The 23368-nt window shown below is 40.3% G+C and overlaps 1 protein-coding gene across 6 annotated transcripts in view; it reads left to right on the forward strand.

The window, feature by feature from the left end:
- The window catches only part of LOC100644032 (tensin-1), a 180520-nt gene that overhangs the window by 47601 nt on the left and 109551 nt on the right, over positions 1-23368 (forward strand). For all 6 annotated transcript variants that reach the window (XM_048411610.1, XM_048411623.1, XM_048411618.1 and 3 more), the window contains exons 2-3: positions 16641-16749; positions 17083-17120. In XM_048411610.1, coding sequence (XP_048267567.1) covers positions 16641-16749; positions 17083-17120 — 147 coding nt within the window. The remainder of the gene's footprint in view (positions 1-16640; positions 16750-17082; positions 17121-23368) is intronic.

The following is a 23368-nucleotide window of genomic DNA, read 5'->3' on the forward strand; positions in this document are numbered from 1 at the left end:
GCTTAATTTGAAGATGAAGATTTTATAAGATTTGATAATTAGAGACGCTAGTTTTATTATTGCATTCTGGCTTTTAAAAATCAATTTAATCGCATCTACCATTACATTTCAAAACTCGTATTTTGAAATATATCAATTTATTCCCATTAACTACATACTTCATAAGAAACTACTTAATGATATCAACGTTAGAAAATCAACAAAAATAGACCTATAATATTTGCCCCCTGTAATCTTCGCTAAATATAGGTAAGTGTTTCGATATTTTTGTGCTGAAATGTATTTTTTTTCTATTCACCTTGGTTGTAAACGACCAGACCCGCCCGTTTTGTCGGCGAGAGTTGCGCAAGAGTCGCTTGGGAAAATTCAAATCATTCCACGGCCGTAGTGCTTTACTCTGTCATTATCCTACTTTTGTTATATGACGCAAGTCGAGACACTCTTACGCTTACGCCTCGCATAAGAGATCGAAAATTATTTTAATCCTATCGTGTCGGGGTTTATCGCGCGGAACTCACGTACGGTGAAATCCGCTGCGAGCCTTTGGTCTTGTTGACAGCTGTAAAAATCGAGCTGATCGAGGTGTGGAATGTCTGACTAGTATTTACTTAGGAACTATCTGGATCCCGTTGAAACGAGATCGATTTTACAGCAAAGGGATTGAAACTTCGCTAACTAATAATAAAGGAAACTTTAAGAACACGTTTAGTCTGAATATATCCATAGGAAAGTATCACTGGCAGTCAATAAATTGTCCGCGAAATTATAGATGGTAATACATAATGTTCCTAAGTTGAAGTAGATTTTTTCTTGTTACTGAAGCTATTAAGGATCAGAGTTGTGTTAACGAAACATTTCACGAACTTCTTTTTACAGTCAGTTTACACTATTTAATTCTATTGAACTCACCATGTAACTGCAAAAAGGAGTTTAAGAATTTTCTCACTGTTCTGTTTCTTACTATTTCTTCTTCTATGCAGATCCCACAGTTTTATGGAATTTAAAGCAATCGAAATATTTTGTATCACCGTGATGAACTGATTTCTTTCAAATTATAGAAATTCGTTTCGCATCTCCAACCTCTTTATGTAACAATTTCTGTAATTATTTCTATAATGTGTCTATTATTCTGATATATATTTATAATAGGTTACGAACGTGGAATGCACGTTTTAAAGTTCCGGCATTTCATCCAACGTGATCAACAACGACGTAAAAACAGTAACGATGACTTGTCGTTCCATCTTGTGATTCCACGAGCGTACATTCCCCGATTACAAGATTTCTGGTATACATGGGCTGCATGCACTTGAGATCACGGTTAGAACTAGATGGGACTAGTCTGTATGAGGAAAGAGGCACTCTTCGTTGAAGGGGTTGTGGAACGCACGAAGGCTCGTGGAAGATAACGCCGAGGCTGATTTAATTAACGATAAGTAATCACGAGGCCAGCGTTGCTTAATTGTAAGGCCGGAGTACATTATTTTCCTATCGCGGTGAAAATTACACATGTAGCTCTATTATGATCAGAATCTTGTGGCTCATTTCGGTTATTTTATAATTCTCATTAAACATGTAGAGCAAAAAGGAAAAGGAAAGAAAACGGGGAAAGTACTTTCGTGAAACCGAGTTACCATGCTTCCAGGTTGTTTTACTCGACTTAAATATATGCTTTAAAAATAAGTATACCTAACATTCTGAATTCTTTTACGTAATAATTGATTAACTAGTGCTATTAATGAACTGAATGTGAAAAGTTGTAGACTATATATATATATATGTAGATTTCTGTTGCATAAACGGCTTGCTACCTTGTAATTCGCAAAATTTACATAGAAATTTTACTCGTTTTATTATCGATTTGCTTAACGTCGTGCGGTAGAGGTTTATTAGCAATTATGGCCAAACTAGCAATTACACCTGTAATTCGTGACTCGTACTCGTAAAAGTTTCGCTATTAATTTTAGTTTCATTATACAGAAGACTTTGAAGATGCAGACTTCTCTCCCTGAACGATCACATTAAAAGTATTTTAGTAATAGTAATTTAATTAGGCAAATAAGCGCTGAAACTAGAAAATATCCCTAAAAACGCGATCTTTCTAAATAATGAAATTGAAAGTATTCTTCCAAAAAAATATTTTTCTTCCATCAAGCAATAGCTTCAGCATCCATTAGCACATATCACCCGCATAAAAGAAACATTGCTCCGACACTTAAACACCGTTTACCAAGGCAAAATTACCGAGCAATTCTCGTTTTATCGTTTACTTCGCACTGTCTCGCGAAAAACACGGTAACTAACCTCGTAATCGAAGATCACGGTACGCGAATTGGAATCGTTTGACTGTAATAACACGGCGGCCGGATAACGCCGTTGTATGGTTGTTATCCAAAGGAACAGCTGTTTCGCCGGTCGGTCACGAGCGTTTGCCAAGAACTCGGAGAACGTTTCACGTTGAAAACTGGGGAAGTGGAGCGGCCGCCTGGGACCCCGGAAGACAAGGGCCAACGACGAGACGAGAATCATAAAACGCTTCTTTCTCTTCGTAGCCGTGAATAACGCGTCCCTTGAAGTGGCACTCGACAAACGACGACGAAGAAATACAGTCGACTTGCTCGTTGTACGCTGAGAAATAGCGGACAGCACGAATCACACGAGCAACAGCGCCAATTCGCTATAAAGCGGACGGTTTAATTGCAAGAAACGCGGAAATCGATAGAGTTCGCCTTGAAAGGTCTCGTTTACAATTTATCGCGATCAAGCGAAAACAAATCGTAGCAAGGAACGTCTATTAAATTTATCGCAGCGTGTGGCAGCGCGTTGCGACCGATTTCGTACGTTACATTTTACAGAACAGTTGCATTGTTCTTGCGTGACTTGCGACGATGTAAAAAGTGGAAATCTTACGAGCAGCCAGTTTGTTCGTTCCCCTTTTGCTGGGCTTGCTGAACGAAACTTTCGAATTAATTCATCCCATGCCTCTCGTCAACGAGTGAAATGGAAACTGTTAACGGTTTTATCGAGATTTTTTCTCATGCAGACCATGATGTAACATGGTAAATCATTTCTTATCTGGCACGACTACCTTAATAGGCCATTTTAAATTGAAAGAAGTTGATAAGTATTATGTACTCCCTACAAGATCTTCTTTATTTCAATGACTCGTGGTTTCTTTAACTGATATTGCTGGACTTAGAAGAAACTTTTAATTAAAAGAAGTTGGAAATCATAATCACGACCGGGAAGAATAAGTTTTACTCCATCGTAAGGGCCAAATTAACTCGGGATAAAGGAAATTTTATATATAATCGAAATCGAATCAACTCGGGGATATATCTTTAAAATCTCGTTTAGATTTGTCAAATTATTTGAATTCAAATGATTTAAATAATGAGAAGAAGTATAGAAACTCGAGAAGATGTTTCAAGTCAAACAAACAAGAGATTCATATTGGTACAGTGGTATCAAGTTGCTTGAAAGCATGTCAATTGAAATCTGATCCAGGTTCAAAGAGTTAAATTATCTTCTTTGAATATTATTCTGATATTTAACTCATTTCAAACAAGAATTTCTTACACCTATAATAGTAAAAATACCTAGACACGCTATGGAAGAATAACACGCCTCATAAGCTATTTCGAAGTAAAAGGGGTGGTGTCAGAAAAATTATGAGCGTCCCTGAAACAAACGACTTATTGGCCGCCGCAAAGAACGCGGCGTAGTCTTTGTTCGAGCGTAGAACGGTGTCTGGAACTGCGTGGTATCGTCGTCAACTCGTCCATGGATAAATTCCAAGACGACGTCGAGGGCGTCTGTAACGAAGGGTCGGCGGAAGATTTATACGCAACCTTCCTCCCATATGCGTTTAGTTGAAGTATAGGATTATGATGTTTCCAAGTAACCGCGCATGCCCTACGCTCTACGCAGTGACACGTGTGGAACGGTGCCTTTTTTATTGCGTGTTTCTACAACCATTTAAAAGTAAGAAGAGTCGAAAGTTTCTTGGCAATAGAACACGATTGACGAAGAATCAATCCTGATCGTCGTAAAGTTTTCTTTATTCGAAAATGAGCTGGGATAGAAGGAAGAATAACGTCTTCATTTTTATATTTAGGTACGTGCATCGTGACTTGTATAGAATTAGTGACATAGAAATTAGGAGGGATATTGGAAATATGAATTTTAAAGTTAGGAAGAAAGTGCTGGGAACATAATCGTATTTATTGTATTTTAATACTATCGTTTAAGATTATCCGAATACTTGATTATCGAATATCGATTTCATTATTTATTATTAATAGACAATGCTGCTTTATGGAAACTAATATGGAAAATTGTTGTTCATAAATGGGAGATCTCGTAGCACAATTTTGTTTGAATAATTCCTTATCCACAAGCTAATTAATTTTCAAACATCGAGTTGGATAAAGGAAACGCTGAATTGATAGAACAACTTCGATGATACTTCGTTTTGTTACGCTTATCTCTCCCGCAGATAATTTAAATTTATAATTCGCAGATTCCGCAGGAAAATGGTAAAGTCAGCTTGCAATATTAATTTGTATAAATAATTAATTTGTATCATACACTTCTACTACAAATTGATTAAAAAAAAAAAAAAAGAATCAATACTCTTACTCTGCACTTTTCTTTCAGAACTGTGGAATCTTTTCTGTCAATATTATTATTATTTCTTCTTAGAAACTCCTTGTCATCGTTGCAATATAACTTGGAAGCATCGACGAGCAGAACAATTCTCCTTCGTTTCGCTTTCCACAGGGCCACTGGGACGAAACTTTATGTATCCGGCTTGTTTGATTCGCGACGCGCGATAAATTCACATTTGCCTCGATAGAGGCCCGGAAAAAACGGGGCGTAATAACAGCGAATTTATATACTTGCCGGCTACGATGCAACGGTGCCGTGTACCCTTTTACGTATTAGAAATACACGCTGTGCAAAGAGGCAGAACGTGTAACGCCGGATTTCACGGGTCGAGATTTAGGACTCGCTTTCGCGCGCAACGTTTACCATTTTTCAACGCTGCATGCCGAACGTTAGCTTATTGGCTAGGTCCATTTCTGCTCCGGGTAACCAGAAAGCTCGAAGGTATATCGGTGGCCAGGGAAATCACAATTGGCCAAATAATCCAGGACCGTTTGTCATCGTTAGGTAAAACCACGACCGACGAATCCGGCCCGCTTCCAAATAGGATTACGGGCAAATCGAGTAATAGTTTCGAAATGAGGAATCTTCCCTCTGATACGTTTCTGTCGAACAACAGCTTCACTCGATTTACTTCTGCCTCAGACAACGTACAGTCGTTACTTTTTCTTGATCTTTTACGGGTCACCGTATTATCTGCGTTACAGAACCGATAACGATGATGAAATTAGTTTCGCGAGTTTGTTACGTTTGTCACATTCCCGAGGATCGTTTAAAAGTTACTCTTTCTTTCGAAAATTCATCGAAACTTTCTAATTTAGACTTTACAAGTAAAAGAGGATAGTAGAGTAATTATTTTTAGAAACTTTGTTTAATCAAAAGATAAAGTTGCACGAAAGTTCAACTATTACAAAGTACAAGCGTCGTCTATTTTCATCAAGATACTCCTTTAAACTTCGGCGAGAATTTATAATTTTATATTTGAATACAAAAGAAAATAGCTAAAAATATTTTTAGAAAATTCGCGTAAAACCAGAAAATAAAGTTCCATGAAAGTTTTATAAGGAAGTTACCAGTTTTTTCTCAACATCGAAATATTCTTTGAAAATTCATCGAAAATACCTAGCTCTAAATTCGAAAATTGGAGTTAGTAAGAAGTAAAATACCACGTCAAATGGAAGAATGCCCATTAGTTTAACGTCAGCGTCAAGATATCGTAAAACTCTCGGCAATCCTTTCTTTTTCGCGGAGGAAAGACTCTCGTCGCTGATTCGGGAGTTTCTCACAGTTTGCCGTGATGAATGACGAACACATTGGTGGCGTGACAGTCCGATCGTGGTGAAGAAAAAGCACATGATCGCAGAGGAATAACTAAGACGATGTCGTTGCTTCTTATCTCGTCGTCGCGACAGCGTGTTCCACTGACTTTGAACGATTGGCTGTTCACTGTGCAAGGCGGGCAGAAAGTCGATTAATTCGAACGTTCACGCTGCGAGTTCCTTCTTTCCAGATCTCCCAAATCACCTTCTGTTCTAACGACCAACAGAGAGTGCTTATCTTTCTATAAAATATTAGGTCGTTCGAGAAGTTTGTAGCATGTGTAACGGCTTCTATTTGATGGAAATGGGAAAGATACAGTAAAACTATATCCATTTAAGTCCATTGGGCAACAAACATCTTACGTAATTATATAGGGTGCGATACAATAACATTCAATAATAATGGAAATTTACATCATCTATTCGTGTAGTTATATAATTCAATACAATAACATCCAATTATAACTGAAGATCGTATAAAAATAGTTTATTGGTTCTCCTCGCTACTTACATCTTGATTATCGATGAAATTAAAAAGATGATACTTATAAGAAACGAAATGACTAAATCCAAATTCCGAAACTATTGATTAACGCAACTATGATTTTCAGTGGGCTAAATGTATTTGGTATCGAGCTATTCAGGAACTTTGTAACGAAACTAGAGACGAATTTAGCCATTTTATGCACCGATCTTTTCCAGGAATTTTTGTTTGGCAGAAAACTCCACGTGCCCTTTTTAATTCGGAGAACCGTTCTGTTCGTCCTCCAAGTACCTCGAAGTTGCTCATCTGATATTTACGAAGTACGTGACGGACAAAGATGCCGTTGACGCACGTGTATTCAATTCGCGATGATCACGAGCACTCCCACGCTAAAATCTGACCGAGATGGAACCGGTTGAACGTGGCGGTGATGCAGGAAGACAGAGCACCGGCGGCGGCGGCGGCGGTTCTTCGTCGTTCCGCGTTTTATACTCGCGATGCTGAATCGCCGGGGCGTCCGTGTTGCACGTGCAACGTAATCTCACGCGGTGTGTCAAGTACACCGTTGCATCCGTTATCGGCGTGTATCTGGATCTTTCAACAAGATCTATCCTCGCCTAGATGCACGATACTCTTTGCTGTCTGCGATTCGAGACTCCGTGTCAATAATATCTTTGGTTGCATCGTGACCAAAGGGGAAAAATGTCTGTTCGGGTAAGAGAAGATTTTAATCGTGTTTAAAGGAGAAAAAGAAAAGGACAGAGTAATAGGAAGTCAATGTTAACCGGTGGTCTTTCTCGTCACGATGGAAATCGTTTTCTATTCGCGATTCTTCTGCATCGAGGAGTCGAACGATGCAGAAGAACGGGAACGATGATTGATAGAGAAGCTGCCGCTTTTATATGGATATTGATCTTCCGATTGAAGCTGGATAAATCATCAGTTAGCTCGAATGGATTTCTCGTTTGATCCCTGTGTCCGAGGTGTCGGATTATGTTAATGCAATCATGCTTTAAATTCAGCCGACCCGACGTACGCTTACTTTCGCATTTCTTGGCATATTACTGTCACGATTTGAAGTACATCTCTTTGTGTTTAGTCGAGAATTATTATCCATCGGAAATGTATTCTCCGTTCCATTATCGTTTATTGTTCTTTATCATATAGATAATAAGTTACACTGCATCTTTATTTTTACCGAAATACACGTTAAATGTTGTTGAATTTATTCAAGAGAGAAATTCCTCACTTTTATAAGTGTACTTAGTATACAAGTATAGCGCAGGGAATCACAAATCCCAAGGTAAATTAACAAGAAATAATATCCTAACTTCAATACTTTTCTTTACTTTTCAATTTATGAACTTGATCGGTGTGGCTTCCGAGCGGCTGGAGTAATAATAATTGTCCAATCGTCTATCTACTACCTTCGAGACAATTATTAAATATCAATAAAGGAATAGCATTTTCTCAATTCAGTTGCAACGCGAGTCTTACTGTTCTGTGTTATCGCAACGAATTAATAATGCGGAGAATTTTCTAAAACGATGTGTTAGAAAGAAAGTTGCAGACGAAGTTTATTTATCATCCATATAGGAGTTTTCCCAAACCGAAAACTGCGTTGCATACCGCTACGATACGCACAGAACTACAATTTTCTGTCAGAAATTCTTTTCTCTTTTCAAAGCCATACCCCTGCAAAGAGCAGGAGTATCGCGATACTCGTCCGTAACCGCTTTGTTCGGCAAATTTTTCCCCGAAAGCAGGCCACGAAGCGAGCATGCACGTAACCATGCAGAATCGCGGCGGTTCCGCCTGCGAGCAGAGAACTATAACTCACAAAAGTCGGAGTCGCGCGCCGGGCCATCGGCATTCCGGGCGCGGCGTGCGAATAAAAAACACGAGAGAGGAGAGAAATAAAAATGGAGGGAGGGAACGAGGTGGGCACGGTCCTGATTGGTAATCCCTGGTGCCAACGGCGTGGTAAAATTTCGTGGTCGGAAAGGGAACTGAAACCGAACAAGAGAAAACGATATTTCGAGAGGTCGATCTTTCGAATCAACGAGAAGGAACGACATAGACGCGCGTAGCAACGAGAGTCGAAAATTTATTCTCTCTGAGAACGGTGCTCGAATATATTTCCATTTTCCATGGTAGAACGCTGGTCAGCGATCGAGAGCACGCGTCAAAATTCCATGATAAATTTTACGGCATCGAAGCTTACGAGATTCGAATCGTTCTTTTCAATTTATAAATCGTGCGATATGAAGATCGGAATTTGCGATCGTTGGCGGAAAAAGTTGCTGGTACCACGTTCCTAACGTTAGCGTTACTAACGATCGGGGTGCACATAGAATCGAAAATTCGTGAAAACTTCCAGATTCTTTCGAGACAAGATATTGAACTAACGGGAAAGTAATGCCAGTTTTATATCCACAAAACCGAATTACATCGCTGTTATTATGATTCTATTTAATTAATTATATAATCTCTGTGTATTTCATTTACTTAAATAACTGTGCTACGATCGACAACAACATATATGGTCTGTCTAGAAAATAGGGAAAATAAAAAAGAATTTCGAGTTCTTGCATTTACAGTTTTTTCTCAACTTTATGTAACGTAATTTAAAAAAAGCAAGAATAAACTTTATCGTCTTCCATGTCCAACTATTAAAACTACTCGGTTTACTGACGTTTAAGCTCAGAGGAAGGCCAAGTGTTTTTATAAATACAGAACTGCCTTTTTCTAAAATGATTTTGCTGTAAACTGTAACGTGTGGATTATCAGAAACTGGCTTCCTTAGTATGATGAAACACCGACATTACTCTTCCACTAACCCAATATATCTGTGATATATTTCCAGCCTGAAGAGACAGTCCAGAGTCGTGAGTTTCATTCTCTAGCACTAGAAGTTCGTAGGATTTGTGTTTCATTAAATTACCACGCTGTTCAGACACAGATCTAACATCCTTTTTGACGCGATAATACTCGCGCAACTCGAAGCTGATGCGAAGCATACGCTTTCGTGCAGTTTGTTGGAGCACACTGCGAGGCTCTGATGCTCTGAATGCCGGCTCGATAATTCATCGTCTCTCCCTTCGTTCTTCTCTGTCGTTTCCCGTCGTTTCCCGTCGCTCCGTTACACGCACGACTTCCAAGAAAAGTAACGCGATCGTAGAGATATTTTCGAGGAAGTACATACATTGGACTTAAAGCCACCGTGCACACATCGTCGTTCGATGGTACAAGCCTCTTCCTATGCACGCTCTATCATCCGCGCAAAGATGTTGTCATTGAAGGCATTAGCCTCGTTTATATTCTTCTTTTCTCTCCGCGTCGTTTCTATCGCGTAAGACCACCCCAGTAAATCGTATTTCAACTCGATCGACTGACGCGCACAGCCTGCTTCTACTTCTTCTTCTTCTTCTTCGTCTTCTTCGTCTGCTACTGTTCTTCTTCTCTATGCATCCCACATTCACGATTCATCGATAGTAGTCCCCTTGTAATGATTCCGCGACGCGCTCGTTCTCCTTTTTCCGCGTCGATAAATTTGTATTTATGCTCCGCGCCGAGATCTTCGAGTATTTGGTGCTTCCCTTGATCTTTTATGGCGCTTTGTTACGTCGTAGTCTTCTTGCATTTTCTTTCTTTCGTTTTATATAGATCATCTGGTACGAGGAATTCGTAGATTAAAATATTTTTTCATTTTTGAACCTACGTTTGTTCATATTGACAATTCAGCTGTTCTCCATGCTTCTTCTTTTCATCGTTAAGATCTCTCGTGTTTCTGATACCAAATGCAAAGAATACTGTGACAACAGTAGTAGGCAAAATAAGTATTCCATTCGCTCACTGTCACGCGATGTTATACGATCTTATTTGCAGATGTGAAACTGTCGATATGCCTGCTCAGGTTAATAATATGTGCTTCCGCTCTTTGCCTTCCATTTCAACTAATGTCCTTTCAATTCGCTATATATACACTGCTGTGTCATATATTTCACGTTCTTATTATTCTACTAAATAATTTGAATTTTGATCTTCAAATCGGATAATGTAGAGGCCGACCATACGTATACAGATGATTTAATGTGTTCGCTGTGAACCCGATTTTTATTTTGCACGCAGCTATACGGAACATTTTCATACAATACCTGTTTTTATATTATGGAGCTTTAGATATGTGTTTGATATGAATTGTTATGAAATACTGTTTCACAATTTCGGAATTTTCAGTTCACATGCCACGTTCGACTCGATACCACACGTAATCTGAAAGTATGTGCCAACTCGAATGTACGTGTGGTCAGTGAATGTGTGTCGCAGTGAATATGTTAATTAGTACTTATTACATATATCCGCTCGAGTCTCTTTTATAACTGCACTGTAGAGAACTGTACATCTAAATCCAGAAATCCTCGGATCAAGCCAAATCCCTGCAGTAATTTTCACGAAACCTCCGATCCATCTGCACGTCATTACCACGACGTCAACGCGGAGGTAAACGATCCACTCGGCTGACAATGTCTCGCGAAACCGCGTATTTCCCTGTGCATCATCCGACCGAAGTAGTATATCTGGCTGCTGCAGCCAGCGGTTGGATAAAAAGCTAGACTTTTGAAAGGCAGACAGAAAGGCGGACAGGGAGACGCGCGTGCGAAAGAGCAAAGGAGAAAAAACATTGAGCGTGCACTCGACCGTGGTCTCTCTCTTTGTATGTATCTACGCCCGGTTAATGCGAGCCGAAGTGTGTTTCGAGTCAAAGCGCAAACACAACCCGACAAAGCCGACTCTGTTCGAGCACTCGTCCTTCCTCGAGCGACCGACGAGCTCCTTTCTCTCCTCTTCCCGCATGCTTTTGCACCAGAAAACCACCATAGCAAACCAGAGGCGGCCGGTATCGTCCCGAGAACGGAACGCACTTGATTTCCACTCGACTCGATCCCTGGCAGAACTTTGAACCCCGTTCGACTCGATCCAGACGATAGTCAGAGTATATACACCTCTCTGTGTCAGTTCCACGCCCACGAACACACAAGAAAACATACAGGGTGAACCACGCAATTGAAACGGGTTATATGTATTTGGAATTTGCAAGAGATAACAGAAAGTTGCGGACAGGAAAGTTGGTTCCTATGGTAATATCTATCTTTGTACGATGTCACTTTTTGCATATTTTTTAAAACGCAAGGATGCACTGAAAAATGCAAATGCACTTTTCTTTTAATGGGAATATACGTGCTTCTTTAAGAGAATCATTTCCTCATTCCACATGAAACGCTAGTGAAGCGACATAGTTGAAAATTGATGGATTTAAAAGATATCTTAACCAACCTCGTAGAATTCGTCGTAAAAGAGACAAGGAAAACATGAAGGAAAATACAAGAATAATGCATTACGTCTCTTTCGTAAGATAAACTTTCCAAATTGAATTTAAAATATCGTTTCGACCAATCAATTTTCGACCATATTATCTTAGTATATTTTTACGTAGAATGAGAAAATGATTCTACCTAAGTGAAAAGGAATGCTCCCATTTAAAAAAAATTGTCTAGTTACAAAATACATATCATCGCCAAAAAATGTAGCCGTGAAAATGTTCTCCTCTTTTACCATTTATCTATTAACCATTTATTTTCTAATAATAGAGAATATTTCCTCTTAACTTCAATCAAGAAAGGAATATAGCTTGTCCCAATTGTATGGCTCACTCTGTATAGCGATCTGTTAATTAACAACTGTGCTGGAAATTGGACGCTCTGAATTCATATCTCTCTCTCTCTCTCTCTTCCCCTCTCTTTCTCGTACCTACTCTTTGTTTCCCCAACCTCTTGATTCGAATTGGTTGTTCCGCGCGGAAACTACAACAACGCGATATCTTCCTTTAACAGAGTCGCGCACTGAGAGGCTAAATGTTACCGATGTTCGTCACGCTCGCGTGGAACCACGCCACGTTCTATCGCGTTTTCGCGCTTTGCCTTTGCCATACCCGTCCACGGAATTCAATTTTCCGTAGAAGCGAGTTGCCCAGGTATTGTCGAATAGTCGAGGCTACAAAGGATCGTTTGACGAGCTGTAGTTTCGCCAAAAATTGTTCCGTTTTAGAGTCTGTCATGAGATAGGCGAAGTGCATGTTCTTCGTATTGCGACGGTCATCAGCATTTTTCACGTATTACTTTTTTTGTATTATATCGTTTTCTGAATTAAATGTGACAAATATTGGACGACTGTGTTTGCTGTGAATATTGAAGATTTAACGCTGACATTCGGTAAGGCAGTTCATCGGGGAAAGAAATTCCAAAGCCTTTTGGCATATCCATTTTTTTTAAATATTTTCATTTGCTTATTCTTCATTTCGTAAAATGTGTCATTTCCCTGTTTCTCATATTTAAAGACTGCTATTTCCCAAAATTTCCATTTTACTTAACTCTCAATTTCCCCAAATGCTCATTGCTTCGTCCTTCATTTTCCTAAAGTTTTCATTTATCAAATTAATCCTACATTCTTAACTAACATTTCTCATTTCTTAAATATGTTACCCTCAATTGGACAGAGTAACCAAAGAAATTAACTAAAGACCTCGGAACGAAGTTTTTCATCAACTCTCGATCGTTTCAGTTTGCCTTGCGTTTCTTTCTTTTTCTGTACCAATGCAGCGTGATTGTAGTGTCCGAGCTATTAAAATTCCAGTTAGCCTGTTGATCCTCGATATTCCGTACGAAATCCTGTCTCACCTCGGGGTTCGAATAAAATTCCAGCCTCGTTCTGTCGCGCCGTAATCGTTTCGCGTACCTAAAGTCGAGACGGGCATTATTGCGTTTCAATCGTGTTGGCGGGAATAAAATACGAACCGCGGGTCAGCGTCGACCTCGACCTCGAGGTGGTAGGATATATTCTCGAGGAGAAAGGTAGAGGAGTAAGAAAGTTGACTGACTAACCAGCGAGATAGCCGGCGATCCAGGGATTTCAATGGGTTTCCTCGAGGATTAAAGATCAATTAATCGTACGTGATCAATGACGATGGCTATTCGCGAGCATCAAAGGTCAGTCTCGCTAATGAATCCGGCAATTAGTTACTGAGATACGTGTACAAGCATCGAGCAACGTCGACAAGATAGAATTAAGTTACCGTGAAATTGTACATCGACGGGAAAGAACGTATTGTTTTTATCATCAATGCTATACGGCTATACGACCATACGGATGATAAATCATCATTACGGACCGGGATGGGTAAAATTAAGTAGCATCGGGATTCCGTAGAACGTCAATTATTAACCGATCAGTGGAAACCCTCTGAATTTTTGTCAAAGATCGATTAGCTGGATAACGGACGAAATTATTCACCCATCGCTAGGTAATTTCCATCTTAATTGATCATAGTTTGTTATTCAATAGAATGAAGTCCATGGTGGTCTCCGGGCTCTTTCATTAGTAGTCAAACTATAATTAATATCCAATGGTTAATTTCTTCTCTATGAAATAGGAGGCGGATAATAAAATTGCGTAAGAAAATGTACAAAATAGAGGATATCCATGAGAAACGTAATTTATCTCGAATATTTCAAGACGTTTATAGCCGACCAATAATATTATTCCAACGATGTGGCGCGTACTATCGAACGAACGAAAGATTTCGACAAATGCGAAGGTGTATATCAACCGAACGATCTAATACAGAAACACGATTCACTGTTTCGTAAAAAGGATGAAAAGGAAGAAATACAAGGGGAACGCGAAGAAGAATGGAAGCTGCGTGACTACGTTTACGATGACAGCGAACGCAGCCGAGCTTTTGCATACAGTAACCAATAAGGAAGCTCGTTCTTCCGCCTCCGTGCATTGGCGAACGCATTTGTCGAGTCACAATAATTCAACCGGTGTGACTCGTGGTTGCCCGATAAAACTGATAATTACGAAATATTACAGCCTCTTAATGGCACGGTATTTTACAATCTATGTCTGCGTTCTCGATGCCGACGCAACTATGGCAAACTTTGCCACGATAAAGCGGGCATGTTGAGCGGCGATAGAATATTGGATTTTCATCGATTAGTATTATCGAAGCGGCAAGTTCTGCAAACATTGTCGTATTAATGTTCGGAGGAATTCTGTTATTCTCTTGAAACTTGAATCGAGTTGGTTTGGATTTAGATTATAGAGAACACGATCGATCAAAGAACGTGAAGATAAAGGTTGTGTGAGATAAGGAAAACATGGGAATGTGCGTGGAATGCTAGGCCGATGTTGCGTGAGGTTTGCTATTGGGTTAATTGCAGACTGCGTGAAACCAATGACACAGAAATATTCGCTGTAATTATCGTTCACTGGAAATCGATAGAAAGAATCTTGCTTTCCAGGCTACTCGTAAATTCGAATTTCATTAAGCTATAGGGAACCTTAAGCTTAATTCACTCTCTACTCCTGATTGGTATATTCATAACCAATTAGATATATCGAATACTTTGGATAAATTGGATATGAAGAGAGTGGAAAACAGAACTGAAATCTATATTGCTGTAAGATAAAGGATTCTTGTAATCAGTTTGTAAACTCTTTGGTAAAGTAGTAAGTGGAAAAAGAGGAATTTCAATCACTAGAGCTAAATAGTAATCAAAATGATCAACTTTGTCTTAAGGAAAATATCAAGTCCTAATGTTGGATTATAACACAAATTCGTCCTGTCTTTTCAGTGTCCTCACGATAATTTATTTGAAAATTCAAATGTGGGTTTGGTTAATGTATACGTCTCTTGATCACTGACGGTTTTCACAACTTTCTAATAGCTGAAGAATTCCTCTCTCTGAAGAATTCTTGAGATTTGTTAGCAAACAGCTGATTCGAGTAATTTCGCGTTCTACAGAATTCGAAATAAATCAGTCTCTCGAAAACAACATTGATCAACTTCACTTTCTAGAATTTCTTAATTTCGCAATTAATGTTCAATTCTCAAAAAAAAACAAATGATTTGTTAATTCGAGTCGCAGTTCATTTGCAGATTAATATCATAAATACGTATTAGTATTGTTGACATTTAAAAATGATATTGAGTTATACGCTTTTGCGTTTCATGGCGCGTTATATTCAAACTTTCGTTTGTATCCTATGTAGTTTTATGCAGAAAATTGCCTCTTCTGCTCGTCCGTTAATAATAGTAACAAAAATATGTCAAAGATTAGCGCGATGCAGTCTGGCAGAATAGTCTGACTAAGCAGTCTGACCAAGCTGTTCTTATTCTCCTTACGCGCATTCCAACGCGGCCCGCCACCCGCTAAGCCACTTAACGATCGAAGAAGCGATCGAAACTCACGACGAATAATCCGTGAAAATGCACGAGCGGTTCTTCTTCGTCGCGTTATCGTTACTTACGATCGTATTCCCTTGAAATCCGATTGAATTATCCCGCCGCGACGAGGGGAATCGTCAAGCAGTCGTCGCTTACAACCGACGTGGCGGTACGCAAAATTTGGCTCGGATCCACGGAATTGTTTTCTGCGAATTCATCGATCGATCGATCGATCGATCGGCGACGAAGCCGGTGAAAGCGCGAGGTATCCGCTTCCCAGGGAAGAGACGAGCGTTGCGTGTTTGTAATCGGAACCCGCGCATCGCTGGATCTCAAACACTCCGGGCGATTATTTGCGCATAACTTCGCGAACCGCCTCTTTGGATAGCGTGGTGCATTCGCTTATGCGCTGTTAACAGATTGAGCGTCGAGTCGAAACGACTAGAGACAACAATTACACAGTGCGGCGAGGCTAGAAAGTTGGTGAAACTTCTTTTTCGTCTTCTTCTCCTTCTTCTTTTTCATCTTTGTCGTCGTTTTCCATGCGACCGTCTGGACGAATTTCTTCACTATGTACAGTTTGAAATACCACTCGACTCATGAATAATAATTTCAAGTGGAAGAAAGAGTTTTTGCCGGCGATGAAGGCAACGTTGAACAGGCGCTTCATTTAGACCGTCTAGACCTCATTGAAACTAGCCAGTGAAGAGGTCCTTATCCACTAATTAAAGTTGCTGAAAAAATCCTTGGAAAAAGGAAACATGGGAACGTGTCTGTGGCATGTTCAAAGATAAGTTTTAGACGCGGCATTCTCTTTTACTTGTTCATTGAGACACGATCGATTATATTAATCGTATTTCTTCCTTTTGATTGATTTCAGAGCGAGTTCGAACCGCAATGTCACGTGTTCCGGACGAAACAGTTGCGCAAGCCGCGTCCGTGCCATTTGTGCCATCAGGCGGTGATCAAACAGGCGTCGTGCTGCAGAGGTGAGTCGATAAGTTCATTCCCTACGGTTTGCTCGCTCTAGTGGCCTGAAAGGGTTCAGTCGGTAGTTCTGTCGGAACTGTGTATGGTAAAAAAGTGTGGTGCGTGAAAAAGCGGAGGGAAATTTGAACGTCGATCGATTTCAGTCTGGTCTAGTCTTAAATAACCACTTCCTACAGGATATCGCATATTTCTTTTTTATATTAATTCTTTTCTACTGAATCCACATTTTATAAAATACTTTGTAAGCATTTTTTAATTTTATCTTTATCAACGCACCACAAAAGAAACACAAAAATATGACAGTATTATTAAAATACTTTCTTCATTTTCAGTTTGCAAGTACATCTGCCATAAAACTTGCGAGGACAAGGTGAGTAAACATATTTTCTCTGCACGTTTCATAAAATTTCATCCGAGCGACCGACAATTAGATCGCCCCTCGTTCATCGTTTCTCACGAATTAGTGTACGTTCACGATCAGGCAACGTCTTCTCGGAAACTTTGTGACAGAGTGGATACCTGGAGAGCCCTTGCCTGTACACGAAGAGCCTCTCCGTACCGTGCACGGGTTCTGGTTCGTACTTCCTGGTACTCAAACAAATCTGCTGTGTGCGACGAGCACGTCCAACAAAACGTTCTTGAACGAGCGAAGTCGTCGGATCGAGCCAATCCATCGGAGGAATTTTTCGAGCGACGAGTATCAACGACGTATACGTGTCTGGTTTCGTGAAACCGGAAGCGATCAACGAAGAAGAACCGCGCCGTAGAAGAGATGCCACTTAGTAGATGCATCTTAATTCGAACACTCTACCGATGGAGCCTGGTCGATGAGATTCTCGGTACCTCGAAGTCTTTGTCGATGCTACAGATACACAGTACCAAATAAATCCGTGTATGTTCGTGTGAGAATAGGCTGAGACAGAATCAATTGTCTCTGTGTGAAACACACGGTGTGGGTTCAGTCACCGGGCAGGGCACGAGCTTTACTTACCTTACCTTCTTCGTATCTTGAAGTGCTCCTGTGTCACACTCGCTCCAACACGAGCGTCCAACAACCTGGCACGGAACCGTGGCTTGGTCATACGTACACATTCACATTCATACGTACACAGGTTGATCATACACATACATACAACGGAAAACATAGCTATAGATGTACAGTCATACACTTGCGAGCACAATAAAGACACATACGTAAATATGTATACGCTGTAATGCACACGTAGCGATACATACACAGTTACAAAGAGATACATGAAGGATGCATGTAGGAATACATGCAGAATCAAATACACAAATAAAGATACATATACAGTATACATACAGGGTAATACACATATGTGTGTTGTGAACGCGTGGACACGAAGAAGAACGGAAGGATGAACGATGGAAGTGAAGGAGAACGTGCCCGAGACAGTAGGAGAGCACGACTTCCTTCTGTAAGTGGCGAGACGTCGTTTGTTACGAAGGTTTTGTGGCACACCGCGAACAAAACGGTCGGCTCGATCCCTTTGATACGTCTATTTCGTCGAGAGCTTCCATTACCGGAGGAAGACTCTGTTCTGTTTGGATCGGATTGAGGGCCGGCCTACGGTGAAGGTAGACAGTTATACGTCTTCGTACGATTAACGTTTAACAAGTCGGCACACGTTACATCGCTCGATAGTGTTGTTTCTGGCGCGCGTGACTTTCGCCAAAAGCTTGTCACCGTTGCCGGGCAATTAGCGACGGAGACTGGTATGACATTTCGATCGAGACGGAGATAGAGAAAGAGAGAGAGAATAAAACGAGACAGAGAGCAGGTATTAAGTTTAATTAGGGATCATTTGGACGGATTATTGGCCACGATCGCCAGCAGTGGAAAGTCGGTAATACTCGAATATCCAGTTGGCCCAAGCGCAGGTAAAAAAGATTACAATTTCAGTCTAATTGGCGATTCGAATGCTATTTCCCGATATTAACGAGTAGAAACATGGAGGTTAATGGGAGATACAAGATAGGGTGGGCAATATTCTACCAGTTTATCGAACCATCGATCTTCTTCCTATGTTCCATGATCTCATGGATCGTTCCAGGATTTAGGCTTATTAAAGTTGCCAGACCATGCCATGAAACAGTCTTATTGCCCCATCATGGAGGCACAAAAGCTAACCGCTCCTTTCGTTCCTTAGAAGAATTCCGCGTAGGTCACGTTTCTTCTCTCTAGACGTTTTGAAATTCGAGGCTGTGGGCAGTCTTCCTTCCACGAGTTGTCACGTGGTCGTGTCATCTAGAAGTCCCTGTTCGCGGTATCGTGGAACATCACCCTTTGGATGACAGTATGATGCAATTTGTTGGACTCGCGGTACCAAGAAACAGTTGTTACTTTTTATTCTCGAAACAGCGATATAGCAATAAATGTTCACATGATGCATGAAACATACGTGGAATGTCACTTATATATTCATTACTTTTATAGTATAATTACCAATAATAAGAATTAACAGACAATTTTTATCCGTAATAAGATTTAACAGGCATTATGTGCTACACCGGTGTACGAAAGAGAAAAAAAGAGAGATACATACTGATGATAAAGGCGAAAAAGACATGAATAATTCTGACGATTAGTCGAGATATAGACACTTGCTGAAGATGTTGTTGCAATCACTTTTTAAAAGAATTCAGTGTAAAGAAACTAAATTTCTCAATGAATAGAGTTTTAACAGTTAAATTTGACGAATTAATAGAATTGCATTACTAGAATCACGTAACTGTTTTGTGTTCAGAGACATAGAAGTTTCTCTTTGGCTTTTAAAAGTAAAACCTAATATTGTAGAAGATAAAGTTCTCCAAATGTTGGTAATTGTAATCGTATTACAATATATCTTATTTCTCATTTAATAGCAGATAAAAACTCTTGCAAAATATGATTGGTAAGAAAGTACTACTGTCCAGAGTTTCATGTAATATAACGCTACCGTATAGTCATACGAACAACCCATATATCGTACCACCTATCTCAAGATACGCCTTGGTATGTGTTAGGAAGGTATTGATATCATCGTTTACTGTAACACCATTTCTCCTAGAATTCCTGCGCCAGTGGAGGCTGAGAACCGCTGGAACGAGCTAACGAACGACATCGTTCGTCGAATATGGAGAGGCCAGATGTTTCCTTGACATTGAAGGTCGCCGCGACTCTCCTCCATTCTTTGCACCGCCTTTCGTTCGTTAATTTCGCCGAAACTCGTGCTAACATCGACCACTCTCGACTGTTCAAAACTCTAGCACCGCCGTTAATTTCCGGAGCTAAACGGGGCCCCGCTAACAAATCTTCCCTCGGTGAACATTGCCAAAGTTCCTGATCAATGTTTATTTCCTCCATCGTCCTGTGGCTGGTTTCCAAATTGTGCAAAGGGATCAGTATGTCGCGAATTAGGTAATTTGCTAAAGTCACGAGAACGTACTCGTTCTCCTACGAACTTGGTCATTTTTGCGGTGAACTGGTAGCACCGAGGAGCAGCGGCTCTAAGCTGAATGTCCAAGTCCTTTTAGTTAGCCCGAGCCTTCTCTAGACACCGGGATACACGGCGGAGGCTTACGGGTTGTGGAAGTCGCGAGGTGCATCGACCGTCCACCGTTGTAAACCGTGGTCACATCTCGTCCTCGCCAAGTACGAAAGTCGTGGCTACCATACCTGGTGCTAGCACGGTGTGTACCAGCACCTCGGCCTTCCACGATTGTAAACAGCTAGCAAGAACCGGGGAAACCAGACGATGGGTAACGCTTGATCCCGCTTCTCACTGCGTTCTCTCCCTTCTTCTTCTTCCATCTCGTCTGTTTCTTGTTTCCTCCTTTCTTCGCGGGATTCGATCGTCGAGATGCGCCCAGGTGCAACGTCGATATTAAGCTGCTCGTCGTTCTTTTGCATCGAACGCGAGGCCGCCGTGTAATGAACAGGAAGAGCACAGAGAACGAGGGAAAGTTTCCCAAGGGGAGGAGGCGGTATGAAAATTCAGAGAGGAAAACACAGAGGGAAGCCAGGAGGAATTTTCAAAGTGAAGAATGGGGTCTAAAAGGAAAGAGTCCAGGATTAGTAATACACCATTGTTTCCGTGGACAGGGCTAGAGACAGGTCGGCTCTGTGCCTCTGATACATCGTCTCTTTATCTCCTTTCTCTTTATTTTCTTTCGCCACGTTGCGCGCTCCCGAGAGCTGATGCATCATCAGCAGCTCGGATATGATCCACCTTGATACCCTTGTTCCTGATGAATGCAGGATTGTTTGCCGGTGTTGATTTAAGAAACAAAGATGAATAGGAGAGGTGACGAGAACGAGGACGATGCTTGATTAAGGAGAACGCTCGAAGTAGGTGTAGAAGAAAATTGGAATTTCCGTATGCGATTCTGGCGAATACTCCTAGCATCCGTAGTATAAACTTAAATTAGAGTTGAATTGGGTTGAGTTAAACACCTTCCTCCATGTCGGAGGATTTGAAATAATCTCGAGACAACACATCGATCGTCGTTCTTATCGCTATATAGACACACTGGTTCCTTCATTTTGAATATACTGGTAAAAATTATCATTTTCAAATTATGTACGAACTTTCTACTTATACATACAAATGAATACTTTTAACACGAGTGTACTCGAGAAGAATATCGGTACTTCCTGGATAAAGTACGTAGAACAGAAACTTTTTCGAAGAAAAGAAGCCTGACACGACACGGTCTCGTTCTACTGCAAGATACTTTGATTAAACCGAACGCTCGCAGGTGTTTTAAAAGCAATTTCGAAATCCTCTGTATACTACCAATCGATACTATTAAGATCTCGAACAGAAGCTTAGATTGCATCGAAATCGCATCGAGTCGAGAAATGCTTTGGAAACTGGAACACCTTAAATAATTTCAGGAGCAAGAAATTAATTGAAATTCGGCTTCGTTCGTATTTCGAGGCGAATTTTCAAGACAAAGGCGATACGACACTGTGTTATTCCACTTAGATTTTCAAGAGTAATCACCTCGCGGTTGGTCGCGTACGTTTCGGAATCGCGGAAGGAAAATCGATGCGATCGCATGCGAGGGCTGTAACGGTATTCGGAGCGGAGTCTGAGCTATTGATCGAACGAAGAAAAGACGAGGATCGAACAGAAGGATCGAAGACGCGGCAAGACGAGACGCTGGATATATGTGACGAACGAAAAGAACGTCCCGCGGTGTCGTGACATTGGCTACGGCGGTCAGCCAACGTTGGTTGCCTAATGACTAATAACCTCCGTGTTTGAGTATGTCGCGTGTCGCGAAAATAGGCGGAATTCACGGCGACACGCTTATACGTATTCTTCTGCCATTGATCTATTGCCATTATGCAAGGAATTATCCTTAACTCGCGTGTTTCTCGATTCGGCCGAACGTGGGACACGCTAAGCGTCGATTCTACTGTTGAGTCGTTGACCCTTTGATTATAACAAATAGTTATACCAATAGTCCATAAAATAATTGAATAACTATGACGGCACAAATTAATTGAACCTTTCAGAAGAATAATAAGTTTACTCTATAATAAGTTTTTAAAAAATTGGAGCATTTAACAGACTTCTCGTTATTTTCTAAGATGATTTTTTAACGGTTTTATTATCGATTATAGTGGAATTTTGTTTCTGTGAACTCTACTTATTCGAACGTAAACTTAACTTTACGAATCTATAATGACAACACTTGCACTTCATTATTCTATAAGTTTGCTATAAGTTTCTGTAAGTTTCTATAAGTTTCTCTTGCATTATTCTATAAGTCTGTGTATATACAGAAACAAACACTATCTAATGTTACATGGAGGTAATCATGGTGTATGTAAGACGCCAGTACAATTATTTTCGAAAAAATTGTAACTCTAAATAGACTCCTACATATAGATGGCTGTTAGATATGTATTTTATGAAACAAAAAACATAGAGAACGTTTCTTTCATGATAAATAGCGAATAAATAACGCTATTATGAATTTAGTCCGCGTTTTAACGGTATATCGGGAAAATTATATAAACCGTTTACTCTCTGACAGGCTCATGTCAACGAAATTCTATTGCAATTAAAATTAACTGAGAACTACGCGGAGACTGTCTACCACAAAGCTCGCGTGTCGATCGATCAGTAGAATGAATTTATGTTTCTTTCGTTGCCTAGTAACGGCGTCAACAAACTGATAGATGAATATGTAACTACCTACAAACTGGATCTTCGTATTACGTGAATATTTCTGAAACTCTACATTACCGGCAAAACGATCTATCGAAAATCGCGATCAAATATCAAAATCACAATATCTTCTTTGAAGATTATTAATCTTAATCTTTAATATTCGAACGAATAATTTATATTCACAATTATTATGGTCGTTCGCGCGAATTAATAATTAAAATGTTCAACAGAAGTTTCTGTTTTAATTAACCGTAAAGTTTAGGTGAGTTTACGCGCCATAATCTACTACACGGTCGTGTACCGGCGTGAAAGTAAAACGCGCGCAACGAAGGGTTAACAAGCTTCCTCGAAAATCCAATTTTCCTCCTGTGTCGTAGGTATCGGGCACATTAGCCGCCGCCGAAGCGTGAATTATTTGTCGGCGGTAACG

This window comes from Bombus terrestris, chromosome 13, assembly GCF_910591885.1.
Source record: "Bombus terrestris chromosome 13, iyBomTerr1.2, whole genome shotgun sequence".
Taxonomy (NCBI): Eukaryota; Metazoa; Arthropoda; class Insecta; order Hymenoptera; family Apidae; genus Bombus; species Bombus terrestris.